This window comes from Martes martes (assembly GCF_963455335.1).
Source record: "Martes martes genome assembly, chromosome: 17".
In the NCBI taxonomy this organism is placed as follows: Eukaryota; Metazoa; Chordata; class Mammalia; order Carnivora; family Mustelidae; genus Martes; species Martes martes.
Genome location: NC_137905.1, coordinates 52733714 through 52756215, shown reverse-complemented (window position 1 = coordinate 52756215; position 22502 = coordinate 52733714). Strand labels below are relative to the sequence as shown.

At 54.9% G+C, this 22502-nt stretch overlaps 3 protein-coding genes across 6 annotated transcripts; all 3 read left to right on the top strand.

Moving 5' to 3' along the window:
* The first annotated feature begins 82 nt into the window (after positions 1-82).
* KLK12 (kallikrein related peptidase 12) lies at positions 83-8130 on the top strand. 4 transcript variants are annotated; one of them, XM_080829321.1, is made up of 6 exons: positions 115-213; positions 1571-1780; positions 4176-4335; positions 5303-5562; positions 6473-6606; positions 7480-8130. In XM_080829321.1, the coding sequence occupies exons 2-6, from the start codon at positions 1777-1779 to the stop codon at positions 7633-7635; spliced, it is 714 nt and encodes a 237-aa protein (XP_080685447.1). In that variant the 5' UTR covers positions 115-213; positions 1571-1776; the 3' UTR covers positions 7636-8130. The 4 variants fall into 4 exon arrangements, with proteins under 4 accessions (XP_080685446.1, XP_080685447.1, XP_080685444.1 ...); XM_080829318.1 differs by lacking the exon at positions 115-213 and adding an exon at positions 3671-3726 and having other exon boundaries at positions 1578-1780; XM_080829319.1 differs by lacking the exons at positions 115-213; positions 1571-1780 and adding exons at positions 3313-3501; positions 3671-3726.
* A 437-nt stretch (positions 8131-8567) lies between these two features.
* KLK11 (kallikrein related peptidase 11) lies at positions 8568-13297 on the top strand. Its single transcript, XM_080829328.1, has 7 exons — positions 8568-8778; positions 9546-9603; positions 10403-10477; positions 10937-11093; positions 11459-11724; positions 12276-12412; positions 12838-13297. The coding sequence occupies exons 3-7, from the start codon at positions 10438-10440 to the stop codon at positions 12988-12990; spliced, it is 753 nt and encodes a 250-aa protein (XP_080685454.1). The 5' UTR covers positions 8568-8778; positions 9546-9603; positions 10403-10437; the 3' UTR covers positions 12991-13297.
* Positions 13298-15282: 1985 nt separating this feature from the next.
* KLK10 (kallikrein related peptidase 10) lies at positions 15283-21086 on the top strand. The gene is made up of 6 exons (XM_080829315.1): positions 15283-15474; positions 15926-16030; positions 16714-16897; positions 17468-17742; positions 17896-18029; positions 18545-21086. Exons 2-6 carry the CDS (start codon positions 15940-15942, stop codon positions 18695-18697), a joined length of 837 nt encoding a protein of 278 aa, XP_080685441.1. The 5' UTR covers positions 15283-15474; positions 15926-15939; the 3' UTR covers positions 18698-21086.
* The last annotated feature ends 1416 nt before the right edge of the window (positions 21087-22502 follow it).

Sequence of the window (22502 nt, the reverse complement as noted above, 5' to 3'; positions counted from 1 at the left end):
CCTTGTTTGTAGTCACTGGGGGAGGAAAAAAGGCCTATTCATAACTGAGAGGCAAAAAGTGGGAGGGAAACCAGAAATGCACGAAGGAGGAAGGAGCAGGCCACGTGGAAGGCTGCCTGAAGGCTGAGTAAGGTGAAGACCAGGAGACCACGGGATTGCCCAACATGGAAGTCTCCAGAGACCCCAAAAGACCACAAGCCGTGGGGGCAAACGGTGAGTAGATTTCCCTGGATAAGTTTGGCTGGAAAGGATGGAAGAGAAAGCAGGCGAGGTCTGAGAGGACTGGGGGCCACGGGTTTTTATGCGACTCTGTGGTCCCACTGTCACACAGTAGAAAGGCACACAGGGCATCTCGAAACGTTTGTTGAGTGAATGCATGAGTGAATGAATGGGACAGAGAAATAGGAGAGAGAGGGGTAAAGAGATAGAGACAGAAGACAAAGAACAGCACCAAGCCATGACTGAGACAAAAAGTTCTTCACGGCTGAGAACAAAAGATTCTGTCATCTAAGTTCAGCTTTGAAAATTCCTTCTTCAGAAAGAAAATGGGAAGGGTAATGTTGAGACTGTCTCCAATTAATGTACCTGATAACCTCACCCATGTTTTGTTGCCTCGTTTGATAATCCCAAGAGGAAGTGGTGTGTGGACAGGGAGCTGCCTCCCAGCCCCATCTTTCAGATGAACAAACTGAGGTCGAACCAAAGCCTGATGGTCCCCCAGTGAATCATGGCATGAACTGAAGTTTCAGCCCAGTCTGTAGGATTCCAAAAGCTATCCTGCTATGGAAACTGTAGGAACATTCCTACATTCCTCTCTTCACCCCTGTACTTAATCAGTTAGCCATTCATCTGTCCATCCATATCTTTGGACAATGATTAATGATATAGGCTCTGGAGACAGCCTGTTTGAGTTCAAACTCTGGCTCTGGCACTTACCAGCTGCGTGACTGTGGGCGAGTGACTTTAATCTAGTCCTGCCTCAGTTTCCCCATGGTGATGGTCTCCGTGCCATGGGCCCTCGTCCCGGGTGTCAGCATAGCTGAGTTCTCTCTCGGGAACAGGCTGCATGTCAAGCTTACAATGATGCCCAGGAGTCAAGTACGGAGCTCAGCACTTGAGAGCTCTGGGGGGCTTCCCAGGGAAGGTGGCGAAGGTGCTCGGAGCTTGCCCTGAGTGCAGGAGGTGTGAGCTTGAGGCTGTGAGCCAGTCCATGCCCTCTTGAAGCCTCCAGCTACAAAAGAAGGGATTGGCTTTTTGCAGAAGCCATAAGCTGCAACTGTGTGTCAAAAGAGAACCGCTAAGTAGCCACTCCCCACTCCCTACAGCCCCGACACCACCAATCTGCCTTTTATCTCGGTGAATGTGCCTGTTCTGGACGTTTCACATCCATGGGATCATACAAGATGTGGCCTTTGTGACTGACCTCTTTCACCCGGCACACTGTTTTCAAAGTTCACCCACATTGTGGCAGTTATCAGTGCTTCACTCCTTTTCCAGCTGAGTAATATCCCATGGTCCAGAAAGACCACATTTTTTTAAAAGATTATTTATTTATTTGTTTGACAGACAGAAATCACAAGAAGGCAGAGAGGCAGGCAGAGAGAGAGGAGGAAGCAGGCTCCCCGCTGAGCAGAGAGCCAGATGCGGGGCTCGATTCCAGGATCCTGGGATCATGACCTGAGCCAAAGGCAGAGGATTTAACCCACTGAGCCACCCAGATGCTCCCAGAAAGACCACATCTTGTTTACCATTCATCATGGGATAGACATCAGCCTAATGGGTATGGAGTCTCTTCTTGGGGGGGAAGAAAATGTCCTGGAATTAGACTGTGGTGATGTTGGCACAGTGTGTCGAATGTGCTGGAATTCACTGAGTTGGAACTTGAAAATGGTCCAAATGCTAAGTCTTATGTTACGTGAGTTTTACTTTAAAAAAGTAGAGGCTCGGGGCGCCTGGGTGGCTCAGGGGGTTAAGCCTCTGTCTTCCGCCCAGGTCATGATCTCAGGGTCCTGGGATTGAGCCCCACAACGGGTTCCCGGCTCAGTGGGAAGCCTGCTTCTCCCTCTCCCACTCCCCCTGCTTGTGTTCCCTCTCCCGCTGTGTCTTTCTCTGTCAAATAAATAAATAAAATCTTAAAAAAAAAAAAAAAGTAGAGGCAGAAAGAGAAGATGAGAAAGTGGGGGAGAGAGAGAGTGAGAGGGAGAGATCTGTATGGGAACCATAGGTTTGGGGGTTTTTGCTAATATTTTATTTTAGAGATTTCTTATTATTTGTAAGTAATTTCTCTACCCAACATGGTGTTTGAACTTCCAACCCTAAGATCAAGAGTTGGCATGCTCTACTGACTGAGCCAGTCAGGCGCCCCTGCCAGTATTTTAAAAATCAGGAAATGTCTTACTATAAATTTGAATTTCCAGCTTCTCTTGAAAACTGGCAGTGCTGCTGTGTGCCCAGAGGGTAGCTCCAGACTGGAGCTGAGGGCGAATTTTGTTACATGTAAATTGCATCTCAGTAAACGCACAGAGCCCCAGAAATCCAGAAATAGAGAGGGTTTGAGTTAGGTGGTGTCTCAAAGCAAATCAAAAGCAGAAGACAGCACAGATTGTCTTGTCCCTGGTTCTCCCTCGGTCCCCTGTCCCTTTCTTTCTCAGTGGAAGCCTTCATGCAGAAAAAAAACCAAAAACAAAAAAACCAGAAACTTTCATGGAATTAGATAAATCGACCACATGCAGATAGGAAGAGTGGGATTCTCTGCAGGCAACAGGGTGGACTGTGTGTTGAGAAAATTCAATTCGAATCAACTCCAGTTTGGAAACCTCTTCAGTCTCTTCCTGATCACCGATTTCGAAATCTCTTCCTTCTCTTCTCTATCTGGGCTCTCTCTGTTCTTGCTTTCTCTGTCTCTCCCTTCCGGGGTTCTGAGCTCTTAGCCACTTACCCTCCTGCGTATTCCCTGCACCGGGTGGGGAGGGGCCTGGCACCCCACCCTCCCTGAGCCTTCCTCACCGGGAATGGGGATTTCTGAACCCGGTTCCCAGGTCACCTTGAGTCATGGGTCTCTGGTGCTGGCTTGGACAGGAGGGGAGAAGATGTGAGGTCGGGTCTCCCCCGCCCCCACAACCATCCTGGGCCCTTACCCCACTCCCCTCCATTTAGTTTTAAAGCTCAATTAGGTGCCATTAGCTGAGAAGAGTTTCTATAGGATTAGAGGGTGCCCCACCCCACGTCTTCCTGGTCCCCTTCCCTCAACCCGGAAATTGCACGGGCTGGGACAAAGAGAGTTAAAAGCTGTGTCAGCTGCCGGTCTGGGACAGACAGACAGAAGGAGGGGGACAGGTGGGGCAGCATGACAGCTGGCTGAGAAGCCAGGTGGACAGTGGGAGAGTTGACTGGCCGCGTGGCAGGTGGATGACAGGACAGGCAGATAGTGGACCGACAGCAGAGACAGACAGGCTGAAACTGTGACAGCCACATGGAGGACTCAGCATGCAGAGGGACAAGGTGAGGAGGGGGCAGGTGGTCACCAACGGGGTGACACCCAAGACAGACAGAGAGGGGGATAGGCAGGCATCCTGTCCTCTTGGCAGTTTGCTGGTGGGAGGGGTGGGCAAAACATGGGGTGGGTTGACAGGCACAGGGCCATCTCCGAGTTTCCGCCCACATTTCCCAGGACCTGGAGGCAGGCCATCCTGGGTTCCAGCATCCTACTGCTCCTTTCTGTTACTGGTGAGTTCCCCAGGGGGACAGGGGCCCCATCTCCCCTTCCAGGTCTGGTCCCCCCCAGCCTGGCACAGAGGAGGGCGGGGGGCTACCTCTGTGCCTCCTATCAACTCCAGTTTTCCGGGTCCTGTCACCACTATCTTTTGATCTGTCTCTCCTGTGTCTTCCTGTCACTATGCTTCTGTCCTTTCTCTCTCTGTGTATCTCTGTCTCTGTCTTCCTCTTAACTTTAAGTAACTCTCTTTTTCTCTTTCTCTTCCTTTCTGTGTCTCTGGGCATTGCTGGGTCTTTTCATATTTGTCACTGGGTCTGTGTCTCCCTGTCCCTAACTCCCTCAGGGGCTCTATCTTTCTCTCGCTTCTCTGTGTCTTCATCTCTGCATCTCTCTTCCTATCTCTGACTCCCAATCTCTAGATCTCTGACCCCATCTCTCTGGTCCACACCCCTGTCCTCAGGGCTCAGTCAACCGGCCAAAGAGAAGATTACCAAAGGCGAGGAGTGTGCCCGTCACTCGCAACCTTGGCAGGTGGGGCTGTTTGAGGGCACCAACCTGCGCTGTGGGGGGGTCCTCATTGATCGCAGGTGGGTCCTCACAGCGGCTCACTGCAGTGGCAGGTAAGCCCCTGTCTGGGTGGTCCCTTCCGGGGTAGGCAAAGGAAGGATGGTGGGAAGGGGAGCCCTCAGGGTTGGGATCAGGAGAAGGGAGCGCCAAGGAGTAAGGAGATGGTCCTGCGACAAGAAGGTCTGAGGTCAGACAAAGAGTAGGACTTCCTCAACAACGGGCCTGGGGTAGGGCTAGGCGGGGTGGGTGGGTGGAGGGCAGGAAGGGTCCTGGAACCTGCCCACCCACATGCTCCCATTCCCTTGTCCCTTTCCTTTCCAGATAACCTCTGTCACCATCCCAGCCATGCCCAGTCTGGGCAACCTCTCTGGGCCTCAGTGGTCCCATCTGTAAATGAGGGGAATGGGCTTTCTAGGTCTGAAACTCTGAGGTTTTTTTTTTTTTTTTAAAGATTTTATTTATTTATTTGACAGAGAGAGAGAGATCACAAGTAGGCAGAGAGGCAGGCAGAGAGAGAGGAGGAAGCAGGCTCCCCGCTGAGCAGAGAGCCCGATGCAGGGCTTGATCCCAGGACCCTGAGATCATGACCTGAGCCGAAGGCAGAGGCTTAACCCACTGAGCCACCACGCACTCCTGAAGTTTTTTTCAAAAGGGAAGTCTCAGACTTGAAGAGATGGGTTGATTCGGGGACAGAACAGAGAGAGTCCACTCGTTACGCACTCGCTCCTTCAGCTGAAGTTGCGGACAGGCCAGGCAGCCTCTAGTTAGTGGGAACAGAGCAGTGAGCATGACAGTTGGATGTCTCTGCCTCAGCTAAGAGAATCAGGAAGGGACAGAGATGCACGGGCTTGGGGAGCACAAGTAGGCAAATGGGAAATGGAAAGATGGTGATAGAGGTGGAAGATAGAGCAAGCTTGTGAGGGAGTAAGGACAGACACTGAGGGGCAGAGCAGTGGAGAGAGGTTGGAGGGCCTGGGCGCCAGGGCCAGCCCACCCTCACTGAGCCATCTTGACCCCCAGCAGGTACTGGGTGCGCCTGGGGGAGCACAGCCTCAGCAGGCTGGACTGGACGGAGCAGATACGGCGCAGCGGCTTCTCCGTGACCCACCCCGGCTACCAGGGAGCCCAGCATAACCATGACAATGACCTCCGGCTCCTGCGACTGGGCACCCCCGTCCGCTTGACTCGCAGTGTCCAGCCCCTGTCCCTGCCCACCACCTGTGCAGCGGCTGGCACCAAGTGCCAGATCTCAGGCTGGGGCATCACCAATCAACCATGGAGTAAGGGGGCATCAGGGTCAGGGCTCAGGATGGGCAAAGTCTGGGGTATAGGGCCTCATGCCATTTCAGCAGAAGGATGCATTAAGGGCCAAACATGAGGATTGTAGTTTGGGATCAGAGATCATGGTGCACCAGGGATCCTGGGGGTCAAAATGGTTAAGGGGTTGGGTATAGAGTCAGAAGTCATGGGTTGGGATGTGGCTGGAGGCCAGAGTGATGGCAGGGGTCATTAGACTGGAGCAAAAGACATTTATAAATAAGATCTTGGGGTCATGGGTCATGGACTCTAGTGTTAGAGGTCACTGTAGAGTTGAGGACTTGGGATCCAGATGCTGCACAAGCTGGCCATAATCTGAGGGTGGAAACTGGGATTCAACTGGGAATCACTGGCCTGGGATTGGAAGCCCCAGAGGTTAGGGGTCATGAGGTCCGGGGTCAAATAAACAGGGATCATAAGTCACTTTGGAGTTGGGACCAATGGCTTATTGCTTGAGTTTAGAAGTTTAAGAGAAGACAAGGAATGTGGGGTCTGGACACAGAGAGGGAACATGAGGTTAAGTTGGGATCTAAGGATAACAAGATTGAAGGTAAAAGGTCACAGCATCTGGAATTTAAGGAGAAAAGTGGGTCTGGATTCATTGCTTCTGAGGTTGGAGGGACAAAGGGTGTCTTGAGTTAAGGCACTCAGAGTCATAGGTTAAAGGTCGGGAGACTGGGTCAATGAACTGGGGCAAGGGTCACTATCAGATGAAGTCATAAATCTGAAATTTACACGTTTGCAGATTGTAGTGGGGGGGGTCACAAGGAAAGGGCAGGGTATAGACTCATATTTGGCTTCCTTGAGTAGAGGGAGGTGGCCCCCAAGTGGGGAGCTTTGGGAAACCCTATGGGTTCTATCTTCCACCCCCAGACCCATTCCCGGACCTGCTCCAATGCCTCAATGTCTCCATCGTTTCCAGTGCGACCTGCCGGACTGTGTTCCCCGGGAGAATCACGGACAACATGGTGTGTGCCATAGGCACGGAAGGGGCAGACGCCTGCCAGGTGAGTGAATGTAGGCAATGCGTGGTCTCTCAAGGGAGGACGTTGGGGACAGAGCAGGGAGGATGGGGGACAGACGGAGGTGGTCAGAAAGGCGAGGCGCAGGATAAGGCAGGGAGAGCAAGGAGATGGAGGACAGAGAGGCGGGGTGGGTGGGGGGAAACGGAGGGAGGGAGGGAACAGAGAAGGAAAGATGGGAGGGGCCCAGGAGAGGGAGAGGAAGAGAAGACGAGGGAAGGCAAAGAGGTGGTGGGGACTTGGACCTGAGGTTGGCCCAGGCGAAAGTGAGAGGATCTAGGATGGAGGCAGGAAAGGAGGCCGGCGGACTCTTCCGCGCTCGCATTCTGCCACCCTGCCCCCTGCGGTCCTCCAGGTTGGAGGCTGCCCCACCTACTGGCTAAGGCTCCAGCCTTGGTGCCTGAGAGAACATTTACAGCTTCCGACTTCCTTTGCGGGGATTGGTCACTGATGGCCGTACTCTTTCCCTCATTGGTCACGACCCCAGCCAGTCGTCCTCTACAGAACGCCTGTTCCTCACCTTCTTTGCTGGGATGGGTCACTGAAAATAGCGGCTTCACTCCTTGGCCAGAGCTCTAGCCATTGTCCTTGAGAGACCCCCTCCCCCACCTTCTACGGCTCCTGCCTTCCCTGGGCTTGGCCCCCCCGGGGATAGTGTGCGGTGCGGTGCGTTCTTCCCTGTTGCTCCGTCATTGCTGTGGAGGGAAGACGGGGAGCACAGTCGTGCTCTTCGCTGCTAACCGGCCTTGGAACCTCCGTCTTCAAGGCCTGGGAATGGGTTTGGGGATCGGGGAAAGGACAATGGGCACAGGATTTCTCCCTTATTCACTTGGTGTTTCTTCTCTTTCTGTATTCCAGGGCGACTCTGGGGGCCCCCTGGTGTGCGGGGGAGCCCTGCAGGGTCTGGTGTCCTGGGGGACCGTGGAGCCTTGCGGGCAAAAAGGCATCCCAGGGGTCTACACCAATATTTGCAAATATGTGGACTGGATCCGGACGGTCCTGAGGAACAACTAACCTCCCTCCATCTCCACCGTTCAGCTTGGGGGCCGCACTGACTGATCCTCAGAGCACCAGTGCCGCCTCCGTTATCATGCCTGGCTCCCACTCTTCTTGGGCTGGGGATCTTCTTCCAAGAACTCCAACTCCAGCCAGCCCTTCTAAGTCCCATGGTTGGGGGAGGGAGGAATTAGATTCTTCCCGGAATAAATGTAACTATAGCTCTGTCTTGTCTCTTTGATATCCCCCTGCTGGCTGACGCAGGAGGGAGGCTCATGGGTTCCCCTGCCCACAGGTATAGGAATAGAGACCACGGGAGGAGAGTTTTCCCTTAGGGGTCACACAGGAATGGAGTAGAAAAGGTTACTTATAACAAAAATAGGTCCCATTTTTTTTCTCCAACCAGCAGTTTGGGAACAGTGTCCGTGAAGATCCCGAGGGGGGAAATTATTGGCCCCAAAATACCAAATGAAAATTGCAAAATAAAAATTCACGACCATTTAATTAAATGTCTATAAAATGTAACATTCTTCCACCTTCCCAATTCCAACTTGGCTTTGCTGGAGTTGTTGAGCTCCCATTATATTTAAAGTGGGATGTGGGTTCGTTTTAATAGGTCTGTGATGATGGAAGGCGGGGTGTAGCCTTGGAAAGCAAGAGGACCCAGCCTAGGTCTTAAAATAGTCCTGCCCACCCCTTGGGTTCTGTCTTCACCGCCATCCAGGAGATGCCAAGGGAGCTGCTCCCCAGTGAATGGAAGGGAAATTTGGGATGGGAGAGTGACAGGTGATGGTGACAGCGTGGGAATTCTTGGGTGCCTGCTGTGCTGGGCTCTCCCGGAGTCTTCATCCCAAACACCCCAAGGCAGGGCTGTCCCCCCCCATCTCGCAGATGAAGAAACTGAGCCTCACGGGGGTGGAGTTCCTTGGCTCACGTCACTGTGGTAGGAAGAGCCGGAGCTGGGGTTTGAGGCCAGGGTGGCTGCCTGAGGAGCCCATACCTGGTCGTCTTGCCCCACTTCTGGTTAGGGGAGAGACGAGGGCCAGACAGAGAGGCAGGAGATCTCACTGATAACAAGCAGGCCCGGAGATAGAGGGATCGGCAGACAGGAAATTGAGGTGGCTCCGATTTGGAAGTCATCGGACCTGAGTCTCACAGCGAGTAAGTGCCACAGCTGGGTTTGGGGGGCCCCAGCGTTCCCGGGAGGAGGCAGAGGCAGGAGAGGGTAGTGGAGGGAAGGGGGACAGAAGCGAAGCCCCAGAGGAGAGCTAGGGGTTGGGGCCTTGCTGAGGGCTGACTCCCTTTCCCGGGCCTTGACTCCCACAGGCCCCAACCTGCCTCCCCCACCCTCTGGTCCTGCCCCTTCGGCTGGCAGCAGCCCCACCTCTGTGACGCCCCAGTTTCCCCCCTCCTTGGAATGGAGAAGGGAGGGCCCAGAGGAAGCCAGGGGCCCACCTGGGCTGGCGCTGTGGGGAGGGAGGAGGAGGAGGGACAGAAGGAGAGACCCAGAGCGTGGAGAACAAGGCGAAGGGACAGAGAGAGAGAGAAGGAGGTGGAGGGAGGCAGAGACAGAGAGACACAAAGAAGATAAAGAATTAAAGGAGTCCTCCAGAGAGAGACTGAGAGAGACACAGATAGACAGAAAGACAGAAAGGCACAAGCACAGAGAGGCAAGGAGAAATATGGCCACAGAGTTACAGAAAGGAGGCAACCGCCAGAGATGAAGAGACAGACCCAGAAGGATGCAGGCGGGAGGAGAAACAGAGCGAAGAGGGGCTTGGAGAGGTGACAGAGGCAGGCGGGCAGGCGCACACACCCCACCCCCAGGGCAGTAAGGCAGGGCGAGGAGGCCCAGTCATCCGGGCCACCCGCACCTGCCTTCTGCCTGATGCTCTGACCCAATCTGCCTCTGACCCAAACCGCCGCAGCTGCCGCCGCCGCCGCCGCCGCCACCAGCGGGCATCCAGAGCCCTAGTCCCAGAGCCTGTGAGTCGGGGAGGGAAGGGAAGACCCTCTAGCAGGGGCCTGCGCTCCCAGAGCGGGCCAGGCCTCCTCTGCCTCCACGCCGTTCCTCCCTCTGCTCTGTCCTTCCTGGCTTGGGCAGGTGCTCTCTGCTTCTCGGTCTCTCCTACTGGCTGCCCTGCCCCCAACTTCAGTGACCTCCGATCCCTGCTTTGATAGCTGAATCCAGCCCTCCACCCCACCCCCCTGCAGGCCAGGGCAGCTGAGGGCACTGGCTCTTCCCCGGACCAGCCCCACCCAGTTCCATCTGTCTGTCCTTCCAAGGGGCAGGGATTCAGAAGGACAGCGCCGGAGCACTGTCCCAGGCTGAGCCCCTACTGCACACCCGGGCAGCTCTCAAAGGGCCTATAGCACCGTGGGGTGGATGTGGAATGGCGCTGGGGGGTGCTGGCTAGGTCTCAGGTGGCCTAGAAGGAAAGCATTCTCCCAGATGCGTCTCACAGGTACCATGGCTGACTTAAAACAGGGCCAGCTGAACCCTTGCCCCAGCTAAAGACCCTCCCAGCATCAGCCACATCCTCCCTGGCTATGGCTACAGAGAAGCTTTTAGCTGAGATCAGCCTCTCCAAGGCCACCTTGATACCAGATTTTTTTTTTAAATTTTGGAGGCTGGGACATGGTGAGAACTTGGGCACTCCTCCAACCCTGTTCTTTCTCCCTGGGGAGAGCCAGAGCAGGCAGGGGAGGGAGGAGAGGGCATGAACCAGCCCCTCCCCAGTCTCCCCATAAAGTGATGGGGCCCCTTGTCCCTTCTTGTTCCCAGAAGAACCTGGGGCCTGTCCTTCCCCTCTCCAGGCCATGATGATTCTTCAGTTAATCATGCTTGCTCTGGTGACAGGTATGATGGGGGATGCGGGAGGGCAAAGGCCTCCCTCTCTGGTCTCTAGGGTCCCTCAACCCTCTATGTCTGCATAGTGACCGAGCCAATGCTGAAAATACAGAATAACCCATAGGGCATCCAAATGGATACAGGAGCCATAATAAGGTCCTGAATCCCCCTCGCTGGGCCAAGCATAATCCCTTTAGATGCTAGAATGGGCAGAGGTCGAGGAGGGTCCCAAGGGAGGGGCTGGGGCAACTGTTGTGCGGCAGAAGACAGACAGCACAGAACGGTAGCTACTGACCAACGAGCAGCAAAGGATTTCAGTCGTTTAATACCTGGTCCATCCAGACGATGCATTTCAGCGGGACACCAGGCTGGGGCCCAGGCCACCCACCCCTTCTCTGTTCTCCCCACCCCCACTTCTGGGAGTTGTCTCATGCCTGAGCCCCCTCTTTTGCCCTCACTCCCCTCCAGGGCATGTAGGGGGAGAGACCAGGATCATCAAGGGGTACGAGTGCTCTCCTCATTCCCAGCCCTGGCAGGTGGCTCTGTTCCAGAAGACACGGCTGCTCTGTGGGGCGACCCTCATCGCTCCCAAATGGCTCCTGACAGCAGCTCACTGCCGCAAGCCGTGGGTGCGGGGGCTGGGGCGGGCCAGCAGGGGGCTGGAGATGGAGAGATGGATGGAGAGGGGTTTGGGGATGGGGAGGATGTGGTGGGGTCCAAGATGGACATGGGTGATGGACACTGAGCCGGGATGGAAGGACGGAAGGCATTGGACCTGGGATGGTGCTGGGAAGTGGGTTGGGTGCTGGAATGGGGATATGGTTGGGAAGGAGGCTTCTGTGGGAAGTGGGAATGAGGTTGGAAGTGGAGCGATGTTGCTTTGTTCTCTCAGGTGCTCTCATCCCTTCCTCCTCCCTCATGTCTCTCCCCTCCTCCCCTCTCCTGCCTCTCCCCTGCCTTCATCTCTGACCGCCATTTCTCCCACCTCAGCCGATATGTAGTTCACCTGGGGGAACACAACCTCCAGCGGCGGGATGGCTGTGAGCAGACCCGAACGGCCACCGAGTCCTTCCCCCACCCAGACTTCAACAACAGCCTCCCCAACAAAGACCACCGCAATGACATCATGCTGGTGAAGATGGCAACCGCAGCCTTCATCACTAGGGCCGTGCGACCGCTCACCCTGTCATCGCGCTGTGTCACTGCGGGCACCCGCTGCCTCATTTCTGGCTGGGGCACCACGTCCAGTCCCCAGTGTAGGGGCTCCAGAGGGGGACATGGAGGGGAGGGGTGGGTGATCCCGATTGTGGAAGGACAGAGGGAACCAGAGGAGCCTTCAGAGGGGAGAGTCCCAGAGTACAAGAGTACGAGAGGAGGCTCCCTGGGGGTGTCAGTGGTGGGATAAGTCAAAAAGAAGAGGGAAAGCGTAAGAGCCAGGCAGGGTAGAGACTAAAGTCTTGGCCTGGGGGTCAGACAGACATGATGTGCCATGCTAGATCCAGAACTTGTTTGTTGTAGGACCTCAGGCACATGGCTTCGCATATCTGAACCCTGGTTTTCTTCCCTTGTGAAATGAGGAAGATCTCACCCACCCACCAGGGCTGGATTAGATATAGTGTATATAGAACGACTGCCATAATACATTTACTCGCTAGCATTACCCGTGCTGTTGCTAGGAGCACAGAAATGAGTTGGGTGCAAGCAAGGACAAGGACTGGCTGTGATGTGGGGGCAGAGCAGGTGCTGCAGCGTGGGGAACGGGGCCAGGGTCCCTCGTTTTCCACATCCCTTCATGCCGTTTCCACAGTGCACTTGCCCCATACGTTAAGATGCGCCAACATCACCATCATTAAGCACGAGGAGTGTGAGAAGGCCTACCCCGGCAACATCACAGACACCATGGTGTGTGCCAGTGTTCGGGAAGAGGGCAAGGACTCCTGCCAGGTCAGGGGGCAGGGCCTGGGTCTCCAGCCGCATCCCCATTCCCGTCTCCCACCTCAACCATCTCTTCATCTGCAGCCACAACCTCATTCCCAACCCTGACCCTGTCTCACCCTGCCACCCCAACTCCATGTCCACCCCTAGATACCATTCCTAACCTCCACGGGATCCCCAGCTCCATCCCCACTCCCACCCCTATTTCCAGCCCCAATATCCCCCAAACAACCCTAACCCCATCTTTATTGCCACCCATAGCTTCAGCCTCATCTCCCACCATCTCGCGAACCCCATCCTCAATCTCCACCCTACTCCTAACACCATCCCTACAACATCCCAGCACCACCTCCTCCCTAACACAATGCCCAACCCTGTCCCCCTCCCATGGCCAAGCCACCTTTCTGACCGGTTGTCTCTCTCTCCATACCCAGGGTGACTCTGGGGGCCCTCTGGTGTGTGACGGGTCTCTTCAAGGCATTATCTCCTGGGGCCAGGATCCGTGTGCTGTCACCAGAAAGCCTGGTGTCTATACAAAGGTCTGCAAATATGTAGACTGGATCCAGAAGACTATGGATGATAACTAGCCAGGACCAGCCCAACACCCCCAATCTCTACTTGGCGATGTGGCTCTTACTCATTCTGTTAATAGTCAAGCCTGAGCGAGGTCGCTTTTATGTATTTCCTTTTCAGCCTCCTGAACTATGAGAGACGCTGTAGCTTAATAATCTGCTTGGGGTTTAGAATCAGTGAGGCCCGGGTTCAAATCTTGTCTTGTATTAATTTGTGATTCTGGAAGAGATAATAGTTGTTTCGTTCACTGTTGTATCCTTGAGCCCCAAAGACAGCTTCCGGCACTCACCAAGGTTTCAATAAATACTTACTGAACGAACGAATCTTTGGAGTGCTTTATATGCCAGACCCTGATCTAAGGGCTTTTAAACATATCAACTAACTTAATCTTCACAAAGATTAAGTGCCATTATTATGCCCATTTTGCAGATGAGGAAACTGAGCACAGAGAAACTAGCCACTTGTTCATGGTCACACAGCCAGTAAGGAGAAAAGCAAGGAATCTAAAACAAGGTCTCGTCTTTTCATTCTTTTCTTTTCTTTCTTTCTTCCTTTTCTTTTTTCTTTTATTTTTATTTTTTAAAAGATTTTATTTATTTATTTGACAGACAGAGATCACAAGTAGGCAGAGCAGCAGGCAGAGAGAGAGGGGAAGCAGGCTCCCTGTTGAGCAGAGAGCCCGATGCAGGGCTCGATCCCAGGACCCTGGGATCATGACCTGAGCCTAAGGCAGAGGCTTTAACCCACTGAGCCACCCAGGCGCCCCGACTTTTTTCTTTTTTTAAAGCAAAGTGATTTCTTAACTACCAAGCGAAACTGCCTTGACTGAGGCTCAGTTTTCTTATCTGTAAAATTGTGCACTTAAAGGAATGATAGCACAGTAGGTAAGTCAGCCTGCCCATAATTAAGAAAAGGAGCTCGCAACTGTTTTTCTTTTCAACCTCCAGGCAAGGTAGTTCCCCCAGACTTGTGCTGGTCTGTAGGACAGCCACTAACCACGTGGGGCTTTCTAAATTAAAATAACCTAAAATCAGAAAAGGAATTCTTCGGTCAGGCTCGCCTCATATCATATGCTCTGTAGCTACATCTGGCTGCTGTACTGAATAGCACATAGAGAGCACTTCCCCTGTCGTAGAGGGTTCACCTGGACTGCATGGAGCTGGACAACCTCTGCAGTTAACTCAGTTCCCACTGGAGAAGATGCCCCACAACTAGTCCAGAACTCAGGATCTTTTATTGGCGCCCTGCTCGCCTTTCAGGGGAGGTTGTTGCCATGAGGAGCAAGAGCCGGGAGCTGGAACTGGGGCCTCCTGGTTGTTAGTTAGACTTGCTGTGTGACCTTCTGTGAGTCACTGCCTTCTCTGAGCCTCAATGCCTCACCTGAAAGGAGGGAGTTGGTCCAGGTGATACTGACGCTCCTCTGTGGCCTTGGCCTCCTGTGATTCATGGGCCCGTGTGTCATCTGAAGGCACACGGATGGCAGGAAGGATCTGATGGGACCACACTTAGGTGTGATCTGCTGCCCTCCCCCCCCCCGCCCCTTGCAGGAGAAGGAAGAGGGGCGCTAGTCACTGGGACCCACAGTGAGCCCACTGCTCAGGGCTCAGCACAGAGCTCCGCACTGGCTCTGGGGCTCTGCCTCCCTCTCTGCTCCCCTTCCATCTCTGTGATTTCTCCTCCTCCTCCTCCTCTCTCTCCTCTTCCTCCTCCTTCTTCTTCTTTTTAAAGATTTTATTTATTTATTTGACAGACAGAGATCACAAGTAGGCAGACAGGCAGGCAGAGAGAGAGAGGAGGAAGCAGGCTCCCACCCCAGAGCAGAAAGCTCGATGTGGGGCTCCATCCCAGTGGGGCTCGATCCCAGGACCCAGGGATCATGACCTGAGCTGAAGGCAGAGGTTTTAACCCACTGAGCCACCCAGGCGCCCCTCTGTGATTTCTTCTTTTCCTTGTCTCTGTGTGTCTCAGTCTTTGAGTCTTCTACCCTTTCCTTCCATCTGTCTTATCTCTGGCCTCCCTCTTTCTTGGCGGGCACTCTGCTTTTCTCAGTCATTAGGTAGGCATTTCCTTATTTTCCTCTCTCTTGGTGGTAATCACCTCTCTCCAACGCTATCTCTGAGACCCTGAGGCTACCCAGGGACAAGGCATTCTCTCTCCCCACCTGAGAAGGTATTTTGGAACAGGAGACCTGGGGAATCCCCATGGAGTCTAGCTCCAAAAAGGGTGTTTGGGGCTCTAGAAGAAGCCTGTATTCCTGAGGCCCCTCCCAGAGCAGGAATCTGGGGCCCAGGTTGGGTGCCAGTCCCACCCACGATATAATTAGGGAGAGGGAAAGGAGGGAGTGAATCCCTGGGGGCAGGGTGGGGAAATTTCCGGGCTCTTTGAGGTTAAAAGGGAAGGCCAGGCCAGGGGTCCCAGGCCACAGGATTTCAGCAGCCCACTCGGCAGGGTAGAGCCACTTCTGGGTCTCCTCCCTCCTTCCCAGCATCGACTCCCAGGTGAGGTGGGATGCACCTCACCTTAGTAGGGGCGGGTTGCGAGAGCATGGGTGGGGACCTTCGGGTCGCGGGCAGCCCTGGTTGAGCCTCAGTTTCCCTATCTGTGGCATGCGCCTCTGAGCCTCGGACCCCGTCCACCTGTGAAGGAGGGCGAACCCCAAAGTCTGCTGGGCAGACAGTCCGGGAAAGCTCGGGCTGGGACCTCGCTCCCACTTCGGGCGTAGGGAGGTCAGGAGGACGCCACAAGGGGCGTCATTAGGGTAATTGTGCCCGTGTGGAGTGTTCAGGGGGCCAATCGCCCGTCTGTCGGTCCGCCCCTGAGGTTGTGGGCCGAAGATTTCAGCGGGTCCGCGCCGGCTGGCTTGGCCCAGGTCGGGCAGACGGGCGAGGTGGGGTGGATGTGGGGGTGTCTCTGACAAGGCATCTGTTTTAATTCTTCCTGGCCCCCCAGCCTCAGTCCTGGCCATGGGACTCCCGCACCGCCACCTGTGCACCGCCTCTAGCGCCCGGGCCCTGTCGAGGCTGCTGCTGCCGCTGCTCGTGACGCAACTGTGGGGTGAGGCGGGGAACAGGGCTTGGCGGGAGGTCCCTGGGAGAGTGTGCTCTCATCGCCAGCCCCCGCGCACCGCGTCTCCTCTGGGGACCCCAGCGCCCAGCCGCGCATCCAGAGGAGGCGCGGGCCTAGTTGCCCCCTGCCCCTCTCCGAGCTCCTCTCCAGGGGATCCCGACCCCAGCACTCGGCCTGGATCCCGACTCCATTGTTTCCGCGGCTCACTCTCCCGGCCCCTTACTAACCCCCGCCCCTCTCTCCGTCCCATTCCGTCCCCGCCCCTTCTTACTCCTGCCCTTTCTCCCCGGTCTTGCCCTACTGCTTCTGCCCTCGCCCCTCTCTCCACCTGCCGCGCACAGCCCGCCCCTGCTCCGCAAGCTCCGTCGCGTTCTGTCCTCGCCCCCTGGTGGCCCCGTCGCGTTCCATTCCCGCTCTGCTCCGGGCGCTGCCCTCTGTCCCTGTCCCTGTCCCTCCAGACCCACCCAGTTCGCTCTCCTAACCCGAGTGCGCTCCCATCCTGCCTCCTTCCCCTTTCCCGCTGTTCTCCTCCCACTTCCATTCGGTTCCTGCAGGTCCTCCAATTCGCACGCCCCCAGCTTCCCTGGTTTTGGCTGCGGGCCCCCCAGCTCCGGCCCTAAACCCAGCCCTTGTCCTGCCTGCTCTGATCTCCACCCCTTTTCTTTCTCCAGCCGCGGAGGCGGTGCTGCTCCCCAGAAACGACACCGGCGTGGACCTTGTGGCCTCCGGCGCTCCTTGCGCACGCGGTTCCCAGCCCTGGCAGGTCTCCCTCTTCAGCGGCCTCTCGTTCCACTGCGCGGGCGTCCTGGTGGACAAGAGTTGGGTGCTCACAGCCGCGCACTGCGGGAACAACAAGTAAGGGGAGCTCCTCGGGGCAGCCACGGAGGGGCTGTGGAGGCAGGTGCTGGGAGGGGGCGGGAAGGGCTGGGGCACTTGAGTCCACGTGCGAGTCAGTGCTGGAGGGCTTCTCGTAGGAGGAGAGGTGGGTTGTGCTGTGGCCGCCAGGGGGCGGTGTGGTCCTTCTGAGCGTTTCTGGGCCTCCGGCCACCCCTGTCTTGCTGAAACTCCTTGGGTTCTGTTGAAGTGTAGATAGTTGTACGCCACAGACCGAAGTCAGGATCTGGTGTGGTTAGTAATTTCGAACTAAGGAAATTGTTCGCCTCATGAGCTGCCACTGAGGGAGGGAGGAAGAGAGGCTTACCCCAGCACCCAATTCTTGTGGAGCTCAGAGACCCACACATCTAATCATTCTTCTCCGTTTCCCAAGAACTCAAGTCTCCAGCTCCACCCCCACCCCCCACCTCCTCCCTCAGACCCCGGAGTCCAGGCTCCTACCCTGCTACTAGTACCCTCCTTCCCAGGGACTCAGAGTCTGGTCCCAGTCCCTAAGGAGGCTTTGCCCCCATATATGTCTTCCCTCCCTAGTCCTCTGTGGGCTCGCATCGGGGACGACCACCTGCTCCTCCTCCAGGGTGAGCAGCTCCGCCGGACCACTCGCCACGTCCTCCACCCCAAGTACCACCAGGGCTCAGGCCCCATCCTGCCGAGACGGACAGACGAGCATGACCTCATGCTGCTGAAGCTGGCCAGGCCCGCTGTGCTGGGGCCTCGCATCCAGACCCTGCGCCTGCCCTACCGCTGTGCCCAGCCGGGAGACGAGTGCCAGGTCGCCGGCTGGGGCACCACGGCTACCCGAAGAGGCAAGAGTGGGGGTCCCTGAGGCCTGTATCCCAGGGGATACCTTGAGGGCCAGGGCGATGGGTCTGAGAGAGGAGGGGGTTTGGGGCGTGGACTCCTGGGTCCTGGAGCATGAAGGGCTGGCCACCGGTTTACCTACTGTTTTCTCCCATCAGTGAAGTACAACAAGGGCCTGAGTTGCTCCAGGGTTACCATCCTGAGCCCTAAAGAGTGCGAGGTCTTCTACCCTGGTGTCATCACCAACAACATGATGTGTGCAGGACTGGACCAGGGCCAGGACCCCTGTCAGGTAGGGACCGGCTGGGGCGGGTCTCTGACACATGGGAGCTAGGATAGGGAAGTTATGAGAAATCAGAAGTCCCCGTCGCTGTCCCCAACCCCAGCCCAGAGTCACCCCGTGTCCGACACTATCCCATCCCTACCCCAACTTCATTCCCGTCTCTGACTCTATCTCCTCCGCGCACCTGTTTGTGCCTGGCCCTACCCACTTCCCACCTTCAGGCTACTCCTAAACCCCGACCCCATCCCTACCTCTCCGTCTGCCTTCATCCCCTCACCTGCCACAAGCTGTAATCCCGGTGGCATCACACTTCCATTCTCATCCCCCGTCCGATATCCACAGCCCCTAGTCCAGCCCCATCCCAACCCAGCTCATACTTAATTCCAACCCCACTCCAACCTCATCTTTACCCAAACGAAACTCCAACCCTGCCCAAACTCCTTCCTTCCCTATCACTATCCCAGACCCCCAAGTGGCAGCCCTTGGATCGGTGTATTTATTGGATCTCTCCCCCCACCCCCCAGAGTGACTCCGGTGGCCCTCTGGTCTGTGACGAGACCCTGCAGGGCATCCTTTCGTGGGGCGTTTACCCCTGCGGCTCCGCTCAGCATCCAGCTGTCTACACCCAGATCTGCAAATACAGCTCCTGGATAGAGAAAACCATACGCTCCAACTGACCCAGAGGCTCTGCCACTCCACCAGCTGCTCCTTCCTGCACAGTTGCAGGGGCTGAATTCTCCCCCTGTTCTGTTTGAACCTCCGCTGCCCATCCACACCTGCTAACATCTCTCCTCATCCCTCACCTCCCCCTGCCTACTGCTGCTCTTTCCGCACTTTGAAGCCAAAGTGTCAATAGAGGTGGCAAAGTTTAATTCAAGAGAAGCAAGGAAGCTGGTGGTCACCCAGCATCTGAGAGAAGTTGTCACTCACTCAGCCTGCCTCCCTCTGCTACTCCCTGCTGTGTGACCTCGGGCAAGCAGAGTACCCTGTCCGGGCCTCTGTTTCTTCATCTGGAAGATGGGGACAACGGAGTGCCTGCCTCAGGGGCATTGTGAAGAGACGATCATACAACACGCGTGCATAAGTTGCTATGGTAACTGTCAGTAAAGCATGAACATAGGGGGTGGCGAGCCCTGACTGAATGTTCCCTGTTGTCATGATCTGTGAGCAGGTCCTGGTGAGAATGTACGTATGTGACTTCGTGTCCTAGGGAGAGAAGCACAGGATTAGCGGCCCCGTCCCAGGCCCCCGACCCCCATCCTCCGCATCCCCATCCCCCAGGGCCGATGGGAGAATCACACTCCCCACCCTCCTCTCAAGGTCCATGAAGCACCCCTTAACTACGTCCTTCCTCCCTCCCACTGTTCCCCACGTCTGGGTCCACCCAGCACCAGTTCCTCCTGTCCCAGCAGGAGCTGGGCCATCTCTGAGTCATCGGGTCCCTTCTCTGCCTTCCTGGGGCCACTAGAACCCAAGGGACCACAGATGCACCTGAGCCTCCAAGGCCAGAGGAACCCGCCCCGCCTTAGTTGCTAAGTTCAAGGAAAGAAGTCCTCTGAGATTTAGGGGAAGTTTCTTGTTGAGATCCCTCTCCATTCTCTCACCAACCACAAACCCCAGTCCCAGCCCCACCGTATCCCCATTCTCCTCCGATCCAACACTCACAACCCCCAGTCCACCGCCATCCCCACCCTATCCCAAATTGGCTTGGAAATTTCGCCCTGGAAATACAGAAGGAGAAGGGTTCTTTACCTTTCTCGGAAAGTGTCTCCATGTAAATATTCCTACGCTGGGGCTGTATTCTACACAGAATCTAGGCAGAGCTAACCGCCGTTTGGGTACCTCCACTTAGCCTGGACTCTGGAGACGTAACATCAGCTGAACATATGCACAACAGAGATGTTCCATTTCTGAGCACCTATTGTATGGCAGGCGTGATGCTGGGCACTAAGAACATAGTGGTGACCACCACCACAAGGTCTTTGCCCCTACAGAGCCCACGGAAGACTGGCACACAGTCTCCAGCTCCCTTCCTCTGCCCCCATTAGCACACCCAGGAAACGCCAATCAGACATATCAGCTGAGTTTGTCATGCAACCCTCGAAGAGGTGGGAACTTGATTCGTTTTTAAAGGCGCATCACCCATCCCTTTAGTCATCATACTACAAGTGTTTACTGAGCTGTGTCCTACTCTAGGTCCTGGAGATGAATCAGCCCGAGTTCTACCCTCAAGGAGCTGCTAGTCAGGTCAGGGAGACAGGCAAGACTTCCATTCTTGTCATTCAGGTTTCTACGCAAATGTCACCTCCTCAGGCCTTCCAGGATTGCCCTGGCTAAAGGGGTCCCCTGCGTCACCAGGAAAACAGTCCATTGCTGGGCTTATTTCTTTTGCAGCACTTGTTAGAGCTGGAACGACCTCATTTGTTTGTTTACTGCATAATGGTCTGTCACCTGTCTCTCCCGACTCAGTCCATGAAAGCGGGGACTCTGATTTATTCACTAGTGATTTTTCTTTTTTTAAAAAATTATTTAAATTATTTATTTGTCAGAGAGAGAGAGAGAGAGAGCATGAGCACAAAAGCAGGGGGAGCGGCAGACAGAGAAAGAAGCAGGCTCCGCCAAGCAAGGAGCCGGACATGGGGCTCAATCCCAGACCCTGAGATCACAACCCAAGCCGAAGGCAGAAGCTTAACTGACAGAGCCACCCAGGTGCCCCACTAGTGATTTTTCTTTAAGTACCTGGCACGGTGCCTGGCACACAGAAGCCACTCAATGCATCGATGGATTAACAACACAAATTGATCAGTGCTGTACCAGAAGGAGGCATGTGGTGCCCTAAGGAGAGGCCATGGACTCTTTCTGAAGGACTCAGGGAAGGCTTCTCAGATCAGGGGACATTTGCATGGGGTTTAAAAGGATCAGTAGGAGTGTACTGGGTAGAGAAGGAAATGTATTTCTGTCACTTACTTTGTGACCTTGAGAAAATTACTGGAATGTTCTCTCGATCTCAGTTTTCCCCTCTGTGGAATAGGGTTGAAGAGTGAGAATTAAATGAGATAGTATATATGAAACCTGCCAGACACAGAGTACAGTCAATAAATGTAGCTATCGGGGCACCTGGGTGGTTCAATGGGTTAAGCCTCTGCCTTCCGCCCAGGTCGTGATCTCAGGGTCTTGGGATCGAGCCCCGCATCGGGCTCTCTGCTCAGCAGGGAGCCTGCTTCCCCCTCTCTCTCTGCCTGCCTCTCTGCCTACTTGTGATCTTTCTCTCTGTCAATTAAACAAATAAAATCTTTAAGAAAAAGTAAATGTAGCTGTCAAGGGTCACCTGGGTGCCTCAGTGGGTTGGGCATCGGACTCTTGGTCTCAGCTCAGGTCTTGCTCTCAGAGTCCTGAGTTTGAGCCTGGCGTTGGGCTCCATGCTGGATATGGAGCCTACTTTAAAAAATAAATATTTTTTTTTTAAAAAAGGTAGCTATGGAGATGTTATCAGAAGCGGTTAGTATGACACATAATTTCTCTTCAGTTTCAGTCTCTGCTCTTCCATACCTGTCCGGAGAGAGAACAAGACGCTGTATAACCACGAGTGATGTGTATTGTAATTGAGGCAGTGCAGGGCTCTAGAGGAGAGGGATAGACTTAACACATGTGTTGAATGCCAGCTATGTGATGGGCGCTGTTGTAAGTACTGCATGTGGGTTAATTCACTCAATCACCCCCCCAACCTGGATTACTATTACTTCTTAATATCTAGGCCAACTGAGAGAGGTCCAGTGACTTGCCCGAAGTCACACACTTCATAATGGCCAGCACTGAGATCTGGACCCAGGTGGTCCAGTTCCAGAGCCCATGCTCTAACCAAGTGACACATTCAAGGGGAGCCCAGACCCAGAGTGATCATCAGGTTTACAGCAATAGAAAGTGGAGGAGCCTGTGAGTGTCCAGGGGAGGAAAAGATGCGTTCTTCCTTGAGAAATCAGAGGAGACCTCCTGGAGGAGGGCACATTTAGGCTGAATCTTGAAGGACGAGTAGGAGTGTACCAGGAAAAGAATATGGAGAAAGACATTCACTCATTTAATTAACATCTCCTGAGGCCTCCTGAGAGCTCAGCCCCAAATGGGTGATCTGGGGACATAGAGTTGAATCATATCTGGGCTTGGCCCTGCAGGGCTGCCTACCTGATGAGGAGGGGGGATGGGGAGAGAGACAGGCGGGATGGACTGATGGGGAGAACAGTGGAGGGGAGGAGATGAAAATCAGGGCAATGTTCTCAGGACTTGGCCCAGATCTGGTGGTATTAAGAAAAAAGGAAAGTGCTAAGTTCCAGGCAGGCTGGGCATGTGGGTCTTGGCTGGTAAGGATATGAAGAAGGGTGTAGGGTAGTTTATGGCAAGAGTGAGTCAATCCAGTTGGGACCATATTTCCTCAACCTTCTAGGAGAGGCCTTTGTCCTTGCAGGAAGGGGCCCAAATGCCCAGAAC

Excerpts from the sequence above, each read along its gene's own strand:
- KLK12 (XM_080829318.1), top strand. The coding sequence starts at position 1,719 with ATGCTCCCAGAAAGACCACATCTTGTTTACCATTCATCATGGGATAGA. Across the intron at positions 4,336-5,302 it reads GCGGCTCACTGCAGTGGCAG|CAGGTACTGGGTGCGCCTGG; the intron begins GTAAGCCCCTGT and ends CTTGACCCCCAG. Across the intron at positions 5,563-6,472 it reads CATCACCAATCAACCATGGA|ACCCATTCCCGGACCTGCTC; the intron begins GTAAGGGGGCAT and ends TTCCACCCCCAG.
- KLK11 (XM_080829328.1), top strand. The coding sequence starts at position 10,438 with ATGATGATTCTTCAGTTAATCATGCTTGCTCTGGTGACAG. Across the intron at positions 10,478-10,936 it reads CATGCTTGCTCTGGTGACAG|GGCATGTAGGGGGAGAGACC; the intron begins GTATGATGGGGG and ends ACTCCCCTCCAG. Across the intron at positions 12,413-12,837 it reads AGGGCAAGGACTCCTGCCAG|GGTGACTCTGGGGGCCCTCT; the intron begins GTCAGGGGGCAG and ends CTCCATACCCAG.
- KLK10 (XM_080829315.1), top strand. The coding sequence starts at position 15,940 with ATGGGACTCCCGCACCGCCACCTGTGCACCGCCTCTAGCGCCCGGGCC. Across the intron at positions 16,031-16,713 it reads GCTCGTGACGCAACTGTGGG|CCGCGGAGGCGGTGCTGCTC; the intron begins GTGAGGCGGGGA and ends TTCTTTCTCCAG. Across the intron at positions 18,030-18,544 it reads AGGGCCAGGACCCCTGTCAG|AGTGACTCCGGTGGCCCTCT; the intron begins GTAGGGACCGGC and ends CCCACCCCCCAG.